At 39.7% G+C, this 12353-nt stretch overlaps 1 protein-coding gene across 1 annotated transcript in view; it reads left to right on the top strand.

The window, feature by feature from the left end:
* Positions 1-12353, top strand: part of kif26ba (kinesin family member 26Ba) — a gene marked incomplete in the record, with an annotated part of 79172 nt that overhangs the window by 46102 nt on the left and 20717 nt on the right. The window contains 4 exon segments of the mRNA XM_035652536.1: positions 6377-6592; positions 6965-7058; positions 10536-10681; positions 11008-11124. Of these exon segments, the coding sequence (XP_035508429.1) occupies positions 6377-6592; positions 6965-7058; positions 10536-10681; positions 11008-11124 (573 nt within the window).

The raw sequence follows: 12353 nt of genomic DNA, 5'->3' as shown, positions 1-12353 counted from the left end.
GGGAAAATGATACTATGACAGCTAATCAATTTTTAATAGCAGCTACGATCCCTCTCAGGCCACAAGCTGTGTGCGACTGTGTCATGAGTGAGCATGTGCAACTGCATTTTCCACGGGCATTTGTGTGTCTTCATGCCTATCTGGGTGTCTGTGTGTCTTGTATCTAAATGAGTGAGTGAGTCTGTTATGGGAATCCAGTAGCCACTTTGTTCCACCTTGTAGCTGAAATATTAATGCTGTCAGTATTGGCAGGGCTGGAGCATGACACACACACAACTCTTCCCTACTGTATTCTCTGTATATTGTGGGTGTAGTAGTCTGTAGTCATATGTTGCTCACGATGCTCAAATAAAGTCTTCTGAGATTAATTTTGTAATTAGGGCTATATAAATTAAATTGACGTGACTTGAATTTGGTTATTTTAGTGAAAGACATGTGAGTCACGTAATTTCAATCAATTGTACTCCTGACTGATCAATTTATAGCAAAAAAATGCTTCTGTCACTCACTATATGAAATGACTGCAAGGGCGTAGGTTTAGTTTAGAAGTGGAGGGCACAATATAAATCAAAATAAACTACAGTGTCCATGTTCATCATAATAGTGCAACACCATGGCTCACTGATGTATTTTTAATGTTTTTTTGACAACAATGCACGTCTATGTAACAGAGGAATAAGCTTTATCAGGCTTTGGTCTTCTTATATAACTGAAAATAACTAATCCTTTAATGTTATACACTGAGTGAGGGCTTTAGTAATGTTTGTGACCAGCAACATGTTACCCAAAATTAAATTGCTTTTGTTATTTGAGAAGAAGAAGCATGCATTTAGGCAATATAGTGGCTCATCCTGGTCAAATTACACACAAATTCAAGCCTCAGAGTTGTAAGATCTTTGCAGTACTTCCAACTAAGAACAGCCCACATGAATCCTCCGATACTGTGAGCTGAGCTGGAATGAATAAATTAGTTAAAATTAGAATTGATCCGAAGCCTGAACTTGCTATTCCCATTAGGTATTTGTATCTATCTCGATGTACATGTGTTTGCATGCATGTGTGTTTCTGCAGTCTTTGGGAACCAATTAGAGCTCAGTCTCAGTCTTATTGATTTTTCAGCCAATAGTAATGAAGCACTGCTGTGAGGAACTATTGCACATCTTCTATCAGCTCAGGGTTGTTTGTTGCTGTTTAGCTGAATTCCTTTACTTAAATTGGCCTCCAAGACTTCATTGAGCCTTAGTCTGCTGTAAAAAGTGGAGGAACAGGAAGCTGTATTAGGGGGTCAGGTCAGTTTCTCAGGAAAAAAACAAGTGACTTCTTGCCTCAACATCTGTCTTAGCATTAACCCTTTAGCATGGAAATGAACCCCCCAGCTGTTCCAGCCATGATTAACAGACCTATATGTCAGACATAGTGGTAGCAAACATGACCTGCAGTTTTGTATGTTGAACATAGTAATCATACATGCTTAGACACATTGTAGGGAATCAATTGTTTTTTAATGATAAATATTCACACAGAGACAAAAAAGTCAAAATAATCACTCACTTCTCTAGCGCTCATCCTCATTCCTGTTTCTTTTCTTGGTCTTCATTTCCACAGCTCACAACGTTGCATCAGAATTCACTGCAGCATGAAGTGTGAGAGAAAAGAGGAAAGTATAGAACGGATAACAGCAAGAGGTTGTGATTTGTCTTGTCGTTTTGTCTGGGAGGGAGAGAAAGTGTGACAGGGAGAGGAGGAAGATGAAGCAAAGAGGGACTGGAGGGAACCGAAAGAAAAGAGTGGGTGGACAGTGCTATCGAGCAAATACAATGTTTCTCAAACATAAATAGAGAATGGAGAAGGGAAGGGTCCATCGGTGTTGTGGAAGTGGGAGGGAAAAGAGGAGAGGAAGACAGGGGTGAAGGGAGACCAAGAGAGAGGTGGACAGAGTGTGAGATCACTGTGAGAGTGGTTGGTGTTAGTATCTGGAGAGTTATTAGTGACCTATTTTCTCCCCACATAACTCTTTCTTTCTCGTCCATCTCTTTCATTAGAAGAACAAAGGGTCCATTAGCTTTGTGTTTTTCCTGTGTGCCTGCATGTCACAGTGGCTGCAGCACTTTGCAACATATATTGATTCACCAGTGGAACTAGGCCAAGGATCCTCTGAGAATATTGTAGGTGTGGGTTTGATCACAAATACAGACATTACACTCAGCTGGACTCAACTGGAGTGCTGAGTGTCACGATCAAAATCATAGCCAGAACAATAAATGACATAAAGCTGACATAATTGTGCTGATGCATCAGTTTCCCTGATGTTGTTTTAATAGTTTGAGAAAAGGAAAATTGAGGTTAATGACCCCGTGTATGACTCTTGCCATTTCACATTCGCCCTCAGTATTTTGAAAAACAGACACTGAAGCACATCAGGCACTTTAAACACACACACACACACACACACACACATACACACGCATACACACACCTAAACACACACTTACCTTTCACACTTTAAGACATGAGGACGAAATGGGCTCTCAGGGGTGGAAGACTTTATGAGTTACGCCTTGTAAAGCGTGCAACGGTAAAATCTTTCCCCCCAGGCTCTTACTGATGTGATGGGCTCTTTTATTGGGGTCAGGAAAGGGCGTAGCACTGAATCTAAGTCTGAGTGTGTGAACGAGAGAGAGAGAGAGTATGTATGTTTGTTTGTGTAGTCCAATGAAACTGTTGACCTGACATTAAGTCTTAGTTTCATAGGTTTCCCAGGTCACCAAGGTTACATATTTATTGTATTCAGGTGGCATCTCAGTTTATCTCACACCCTCATCTATGAACACACTTTTAAATTTATACACACAGACATACAATTACCTTCATCTGAGAAAGAGTTTAACACAAACATGCTCTCATACACACTCACTCGCTCACTCAGTCACACAGTTTATTGAACTAACTCTCTTAAATGGCCTATGGTCATTTAATGATGCAACCAAAGGAAAGGCTGTTAATGTGCTGTATTAGGTGTGTGTATCACATAAAGATATAGATGTGCATATAAACAGTACATAGTAAGAGCTCTTAGAATGTTATTTGCCTTTGTGCTTTATACATGGCAGTATATTTGTTAGCAGCAGGCTTTTATGCTTTTATTTTTTATAAAACACTTATCATTCTAGGTGAGTTTGTTCAGTATAAAATGACCTTGTTCTGGTTGCCTGTGGCTCTTTGCTCCAGGACCGTGAAATAATTTATAGCAAATAATTTGTACCAAAAAGGAGTTTTTAAATGTATTTTATAGAAAATCGCTTTATATATGTATGTTATTGATAATATCTAACTGTGCAATAATGCAGTGGAGGATAATTAATTATTAATCCAATTTACTTAAGTCAAGCTCAAACATACTATGCCAGACAGTATATGATCCAAATTAGTTTTCTTTTCTTCCGCTGACTTGTATTCATTGTTTACCCATTTTGATAACATCCCTGTTCACAGCTAACGGGGTCTGTAAGTAAATAAATATAGTATAACTCACTTACAGTCTTCTCTTTATTCTGTGAATGCTCTATCTCCGAGTGCAGTGGGGTTTGGCGTGTTTTGGGATTAGTGTGTGATTCGTAATCCCAAGGTGGCATTTAACTGGAAGCGCAGTGTAGAATCACACTTCAGACGATGATTCATCTGTGCTAACAAGCACAAACAGACAAAAGATCTCTCCTCCTATCTCGCCTTGCCTCTTAGGAGACACATAAATACAGTAGTCTTTTCATCTGCCCTGCACCTCTGAGCCCTGTCGACAAAATTCTACCCTCTTTAGAAAACCCATGGTATACATCAAATAAAAAATAGATTTCACAGATTTCTTTTAAACATTTGTCACAGTACACTATTAAGTTGAGTTAGCACACTCTAACTACCTATGATAGGTGTCAGATATCAGATGTCTTGCACTATTATCCATCTATCCTTTGATTCTCTATACCACACTTACATTAGGAAGAGGCAGAGAACACACAGAGGCTGCATCCCATTCAGGGTTTGGGTCTTTTAAAGGATGTGGTTCATACATTTGTGTCATTTTGAGGACTGAGGGCCAGACTGAACCTACAATTCCTCCTCAAATGAGACAGTCTAGTCTTACAGAGCCAAAAACTAATGATTTGTTGAGTTGAATGAGTTTCTGTCAACCCATAATGTCAAAAATGTAAGGAACAGAAATTGCATGTCTTCTGCCTGTCAGCCTGTGTATTTTATCCTGTCAGCTGCCTTGCTGTTTAGGACATTCAGGTCTTTACATCTGTCATGACTTAAACTGTCTTGTCCAAAACAATCTCTCATATTTTGTGCAGTCAGCATTCCAAGCTGGAGATAATTTACCATGAACTTCCGTTGATTCGGATTTCACAGTCTGGTCATCGTTCATGTTGCTCAGCTTGTTCCATCCTTGTTTTTGCATTTTTACTTTGCAGACCCACTTGTACTTTCACAGTCTGTCTTTTAAATTTATGTTTCCTTGACACTGTACATGTCGGGATATTCTTAGAGACTTCATAATAACATTTCAAAATGCAGAAAACATTTTCATTGTATCTGAAGAAGGCCATTTTGACCAATAATGGAATAAAAGGTAACTGCCTGGATCATATTTAGCAGAAAGTTACTTGAAAACTGTATTCAATTACTCATTGCACATTGAAAAATACATTACTTTATTACATCACTTTACTAATTACTTTGCAGTAAAAGTAATGCATTACTCAGCTGAGCTCAATTAAAAGTGCATTCAAACAAATCTTCCTCACCTGCACATCACATCTTTTGTATTTAACAGGTGTAGGAATAGAAAATGAGGCATTGTGATTTAACAAGCAGGCAGCCTTACTATTTGGAGTGAATTACTGACCATTGAGTTGCTAGCTTAGCCTCAGTGACTGCACACAGCTCTCCAGAAGACCCAAGAAGCGTGGTTACACACCCTCCAACTCTCAACAAAGCTAGGTGAATCCACAACATGTGAAGAAGACAACTCCATTATTACTATCTGCACACACTTCAGAATCCATCCAATGTCACAGTGTAAACATCAAATATATTTGATGATCGGGGTGGCTCAGATCAGTCTCTGACACAGTTGGTGTGGTTAAGACTGAATCCATAAAGCACTCATTACACCTGACACTCTGAACCAGTCTGCTTTAAGCCTCTCTCCCAGTTGTCAGGAGGGGAAATCTGGGGTAATTCGTCTGGATAATCATGAAGCATGCAGCAGGAAGAAAGATTTAGTGACAAACAGAGAGAGGGAGACAGATGGACTGAATCAGAGAGTGATATAGGTGAAAGATCAAAAGAATGAGAGAGACAAAGACTAATTCACCCAGGCAAGCCAAAGGGGGGAAAAAGAGAGCAATAATAAGCTGCTAGAAAGTACTTCAAACTTTAAAACATGTTCAGCTAACAGAGAAAAAGGTTGTTTATATGTTAAAATGTTCTGGAACTCACTCAGATTGGATGACGCAGCGCTTTGCCGCCTCTGATATCAAAGAAAACAACAGCAGCTGTCAGGCGGTAAATTGCGGCTGCTAACAGTTTGTGACAGGAGTGGGAGGAAAGGAAGAGCGAGAGGAGGAGAGAAAGCTGAAACAGGATTCCTGCACTTCAGGCTTTTGATATGTGGCAGTGAGCTGATGGTAGAGAGGAGGGGGTGAGGAGAGAGAAAAAGGATTTAGGATTGAGGGAGAAAGAGATAACGAAAGAGTGACAGGTAAAGGAAGAGAAGGGAGGTGGGAGGGAGAAGTGAATAAGATCATAAAAGAGAGAGACCATGTTCATATTGATGTAAAATAACTAAAAAGCTAAATGTTGTGACTCTTTTGGAGTCTTTTGTTGTTCCTTAGGTGCAGTTGAGTTCAGATGCCTTCTAGTAACAATCTTTCAGGATTAAAATCTGTTCATAGTTTTGAGTTGGGTAGAAAGTGCCCTGAAAGTGTAAGTGGGTGATGTGATGCCATCATGACATTAGTACTAAACACATGGATAGATGAGTTATATATAAGGAACTGCAAAGACAACACCAAAGGTTTAAGAAAGGATACATTTTTATAGCTACAACTCTTAGCACTCACTTAGAACTATTATTTTAGTACTCTTTGCATTTATGAATGTGTGTCTTGTGCCTGTCGATTACAGGTTCATTTCAAGTATCAGACCAAAAGTTATTTAATTTTGCAGATTAATGACAAAATCATCCAGTGCTACAGTGTCGGTTGCGTCAATCCTTTTGATGGAAGGATTTTCTCTTGAATCTGTGTTTTGTGAGGGATTAAGTTGCAGGTTTGCTTTACTAGCATCTGATTTTCTGTTTTCTGCATCTTACCCTCAGGTGAAAGTGATGGTGCGTGTGTGCCCAGTGTCTCAGTCGGATGCAGCTGAGTCCAGTTCCTTCCTGAAAGTGGATCCCAGGAAGAAACAAATCACCATCATGGACCCCTCAGCCAATCAGACACCAAGCGCTGCCTCCCAGAAAAAAGCAGGAGCCAATCAAGTCCCTCCAAAGATGTTCACCTTTGATGCTGCGTTCCCTCCTGATGCATCACAGGTACAGTAAGAGAAAAGCAAGCAAAGGACTTGTGATTTTGATATAAAACCTTTCATAACATCACATGGAAAGTAAATAATTAAATAATTACAGATATACACAAAAACCTGGACTTATGCCACATTCACGTCATAGTTAGTGGGTGAGTGGATCAGCCTCCAAGTTATAATTCCAAGTTGGAAATATTTGAAAATTCTGACTTTTTACCAAACTAAAGAAAAAGAAAATGTTTCTTTTAAACACTTAAAGGCAACAACACAAAACCAATTTTCTAATAGACCAAGTGTAATATACGTTCAGGTATTAATGCTTTTCTTGACCCTCTTCCTACATCTCTCCTCATTCCTGTCTCTCTCGTCTGCCTGTTGCTAGGCGGAGGTGTGTGCGGGAACGGTTGCCGAGGTGATTCAGTCGGTGGTGAATGGAGCAGATGGCTGTGTCTTCTGCTTTGGACACTCCAAGCTGGGTAACACACACACACATGCACGCAGACTACAAAATCAGAGCAAGTGTGTCTTGTGAGTCATCGTTAGTGTGTGTGTCTGTGTGTGTGTCAGTCTTTCACTTGGCCGTCTCTCCACTGGCCCTCATCTATCAGAGAGAGAAAGAAGAGGATTAGTGTCTGCTGATGCTGAAAGCATTCTCAGTCTGCTCTGTCTGTGTTTCTGTCTTCCTTTCTCTCTCTCTAATCCTTCTGAAGCTGGTTTTTAGAGAAGCTGTCTTAAAAAGGGTCAGGACCCCTTACTGCACACTGTCACATGCTTGAACCCACACACATGCACTGGCACAGTCACCCACACACACATACAGACATGTTCTTCATCCCTGGGTCAGCCCCTGTTGTGTTTATCCCTGTACATGGCAGCAGCATTATCCGTCTTGGCTTGTGATCTTCATACATCCAGTTGGAGTTTGTAAGTCCCCTTGAACTGCTGGCAGAGGACGAAAGCAGCAAATGTAAATGCTGCAGTTCAGCATGGAATACTTCTGTGTTAATGGCTGAGCCATTTACTGGAACAAACAGTAATACAGTTCTGTGAAAAACATGCAAACCACTGAGTTTCCTTGTTCTGCTGCAGGGCATTTGTCCATTGCCAAATCTGTAGTAAAAGTAAACTCTTTTACAAATGTATTATGAGTTAATATTCGTCTTTTTAATGTGGCTGTTTGGTTAAAGAATAATTGGTTATTGCAACTTGGGTTTTACCGTTGATTACAATAACTAATTAGAGTTTGGCAACGTAGCAACAACAAAAGTCCAATGGGGCAAGAAACACAAGCAGTAAAGTTAAATGATTAAGTAAAGTTTAGATGATCCAAATTAAGTGGTTTATATTTGAAACCATTTCATTTGGCGGTAAAACTTTAATACTTTTGTGTATGGGGCCCTGGTGGTCTAGGGATTAAGGCCATGGCCAGGGATTGACCATGGACTGCAACATACCTGGTTGGAGTCTAACTTGGACCTTGTTTCACTGTTTTGCCATTCCCCTTCTCTCTCTCCTTGTTTCCCACTATCTCTGTGCTGTACTCAACATGGATATATTAAGAAAAACTGGAACTGGATGTTCCAAGAAGGCAAATCTTGATTCAACATTTTTTAAATGTTATTGGATCAAATTCTGATACTAAAAAGAGTCTATTTTTATTTTTATTTTTTTGAGGCTCAAAAACACAATTCTGATGAATGATCGTGTATGGGAAAAGTCTCATTGGGCCAGTGTCCGTCACATGAAACTACAATACCAAGTGCAGCCACTACTCCAAAATGGCTTCACAGCCCAGAACTGTTTCAGGGGACTCGGCACAATCTCAATGACATAACGCACCTGTAACGTTGGTAAAAAAGGCTCACACATGTCCTCACACATTTTTATACAAGAATGCTAAAGAGTGACTGAGAGGAGAACTGGCCCACTTCTCCCTTAAAAAGGCCCATGTAGGACATATCAAACAAACAGATGCACATATAATCACCACAGCTCTCCCAAGGCACTAACCCAACATGGCGCACACATCAGACAGCCTGTCTAGATCATCATCTTGCCATGTTTACATGTTTAGATTCAGCTTTCTAATATTGACACATGGAAATGCAGACTGTGTCATGATTCTTGATGACTCATATTTTATAATATGACTGTGACTGGAACCGATATGCCTAACATGCCCCCGAAACAGACCTCTTATTGTCAGTGTTTGATTGTTTCGGATGATAAACATAAGTGAATGTTCTGGTTTTAATACTGCTTTTATGTGACTGAGAAATCCATCAAAGAGAGTTTGCTCTTTCAATCAGTTTTAGTGTTATATTAATGCTGTGGAGCGACTCTGACCTTGCTGGTTTCATTTTAAACGGCTGCTGCTGCAGCAGCTGATGAGATAATTCTTTATGATATAGCCCACCTAGGGCCATGGATCTTAACGAGGCTGCATTATAACGGCATTACCTTTTTCCTAATTAAAATGAGGAAAGTAACACAAGGAGAATTTATCTTCGGCCTGGTGGCTCTCAGCTGTAGACACATACATATAGGGAAGCACACAAGTCTACTCATGTACACACAGACTTTCACAAGGAGTAAGCAGGTTTTCACTAAGCAGGAAAAATCCCAAAAGTCCAAATGATACTGAAAAAAATGGATGAACTTGTCATGTAATTGAATCGTCTGGCTTTAAGTCATGTCTGATGGATTTTGTTATCAGTTATTGGATTATTGGCCTTGTATCATCTTTTAGTAATGTCTGTGTAAGCTCAAATGTAAACGTCTTTGAACAAATCATACAGTGCTTCCTTGTTCTCTCACACTTTCTTACCCTGTTCACTTTCTCTCTGACAGCATCGGCAGCTCTGCTTGATGAGACCAATTACAGGGAATATACATCAGCTACAGAGACATGGACACACACAGACACTGCTTCATGGCCTGTAGTGTAGCATCACTATATTGCAGTGCTGTGTTAGTCAGTGGAGCAGACAGCTTGTTGACCGTGTCTTGACAGCCTGTGCTGGTCAGAACAGAAGGAAACACTGTATAGCCTCACATATACCCACATAGATAAATTTAAGACTCTCTCACGCAAACACAGATCTGAAAGGCGAAAAAGAAGGGGAGGGTTGTTCAAGTACTCTGTGATTATGCTGGTGAGGCATACAGAGCCATTATGACTGAGGCAGTCCATCTGATTTGTTAAATAAAAAGAAATCAACTGGTAAATCAGTTCAGTCAAAGTAAATGGCCCAGTGTTGTTTTAAACAAGTTATTGTAATACAGCTGATTGCAAAATGTAATGCATTCTTTAATAACATTTTGAGATTTTATCTAGGAGAGTCCCTTAGAGAACTTTAAAAGCTTCAATTTCAACACCATATAAACACTATTATATTAGAATAAACCATTTCTGACACTAAAAACAATTTTTTTTGTTGAGCATGTTTACTATTTCTTCTCCAGTTTTTGAAAACAAATGAAGAAATGCATCTTTGTTTTGACAGTAAGTGTAGACGCATCAGGAAACAGTGAGGGAGAACAATGTAAAATTACAGTGTAGGTGACAACCTCCCCTACGTCCTATCTCTGAACAAATCTGAACACATTTCTCTACACTGCATCACACTGAGTCAGGCTTTTGATGTCCTCTGTTTTTGCGTAAATGTTCATGTCGGTGTGATTGTTAGGTTTGACATATGGCTTTGTTTAGGTGTGTGTTTGATCTCTAAGTCCTGACAGCCGGAGCAGGTGTGTGTGTGGGGGGTAATCATCATCTTGTGTCTCAAAGGGACAAATCCTGAGGCTTGAACACACACATTTCACACACACATCTATTCATACAAAAGCACTTCTTTCCTGGGAGTCTTTTTTGATGATGTTCCTTTTGATATATTTCCATCTTTTTTCTGTTCACCCTTCCCCTCTTTTGTCTTTCTGTCCGTCTCTTCCAGGTAAATCCTACACAATGATTGGTCGCGATGACTCTCTTCAGACTCTGGGTATTATCCCCTGTGCCATCTCCTGGTTGTTTAAGCTCATCAACGAGAGGAAGGAGAAAACAGGAGCCCGCTTCTCCGTTCGTGTCTCTGCAGTTGAGGTCAGTGTTACTGACAAGACCTCAATTTGAAGTACTCCCTGCAGAGTTGCCATTAGTGATACAGACATTTGAGAAATAAGGCTACTAAATAGTGGCAGTAGCTATCGCTAACAGTGTAGTATCTCACATCAGTTGCCTATAACTGTGACATTTTTACTGTTGACTTTCCATCTCAAGAAATAACTACTCTGTAATAAGGTTTTAAAGAAGGTTGGATTCTGGAATGTCATGGATCAATTTGGGAAAGACAGAAAATAAAAGACAATAAGGTGACTACTACTAGTCAGCTAGTGTATATGTGTGTCTCTCTCTCTGTGTGTTTGTAGGTTTGGGGAAAAGAGGAGAATCTTAAGGACTTGCTGTCTGAAGTAGCTACAGGCAGTTTACAGGATGGACAGTCACCTGGAGTCTACCTGTGTGAGGACCCCATCTGTGGCATGCAGGTACAAACACACGTGCACACATTTAAAAACACTGTAGCTGATGGTGGCATTAGTTTATGTAACATGGCCTACTGTAAATTATGTGTAAAAAGTATGTGAGTGAGTACGAACAGCCTCAGGACTTGTATCAGTATGCTTTACCTTTGGTGGTTTTAGCCTCCGGCAGTTCTCCGTTGTCTCAGCCATTGTGAGACACACCCACATTGGAGCAGCAGATACAATATAAGCTTTCATATGCTTTTAGAGTCCTTTTTTCTTCTAAAATAAACACGATATGATTTAGAAACACCGGGTTCATTTATTCATCTGTTTTACTTAAAATACGGTTACTGCTTACTACTACCGAATCAAAGAAAATGTGTCAAGTGCAAAAAATAAGTTGGATGAATTACTAGAAAAAATATATAATTTTAATGTCTGCTAATAATCAAAGGTCCATTGTGAAACGTATGTGCAGAAATGAAACTACCTATATGATCGTCATAGGTATGTTTTCACTTCAGTGGCTTAAACTCTCCCTGAAAATAAGAATTTGATTTTTTATGCTACAAGCTAGCGGGCTCACTACACTCGGGGCCGACATGTTGAAAATCGGCCATGTTCTCACGACGTAGGCCATGTTTCTAGAGTAGCTCAGAACAAAACACTGACAATCCTACACACCTGAGAGGCTGAGCTGTATTCAGATGGTTATAATCTGCAACTTCACCACTAGATGCCATTAAATCTTACACACTGGTCCTTTAAGCTTTTTTAAATTGGCTTTGCTTACACAGACATTTTTTAATTTACTGATCGCTAAACAATCCTCTCTCATTTCCATTATAATTATTATCATCCTCATTCATTGTAGGGTAATAACTACATAGCAGTCTGAATAGTGTGTGTATGTAGAATAGTGCCAAAAACGACAGAGGGTGAGCTACGTGTGTGTGTGTGTCTGCAGTTATATGTTTATAGGATTATAGGGTCTGATACAAGAACATCTGTGTAATCCATAACTAATCTGACATAATCTCATCAGTAATGATATCCTGCGGTACCACACACTCTCCCTCCCTCTATCTTACTCATCTGTGCTTACCTCTATCTCCGTCTTCCATACCTGCAGGCAAATTAGAAAATGCTTTATTTGAATATGCCAATCAGTCCTGTACATGTGGAATCCTCATAGCACACAATATTATCAGTGTTTTGACACTTCTTGGTGGGTAAACTGAGTCTCCTCA

Source organism: Morone saxatilis, unplaced genomic scaffold (assembly GCF_004916995.1).
Source record: "Morone saxatilis isolate NCDOM2014 unplaced genomic scaffold, NCSU_SB_2.0 Contig11, whole genome shotgun sequence".
Taxonomy (NCBI): Eukaryota; Metazoa; Chordata; class Actinopteri; family Moronidae; genus Morone; species Morone saxatilis.
The sequence above is the reverse complement of the archived record's forward strand: the minus strand, read 5'-3'. Positions and strand labels throughout refer to the sequence as shown.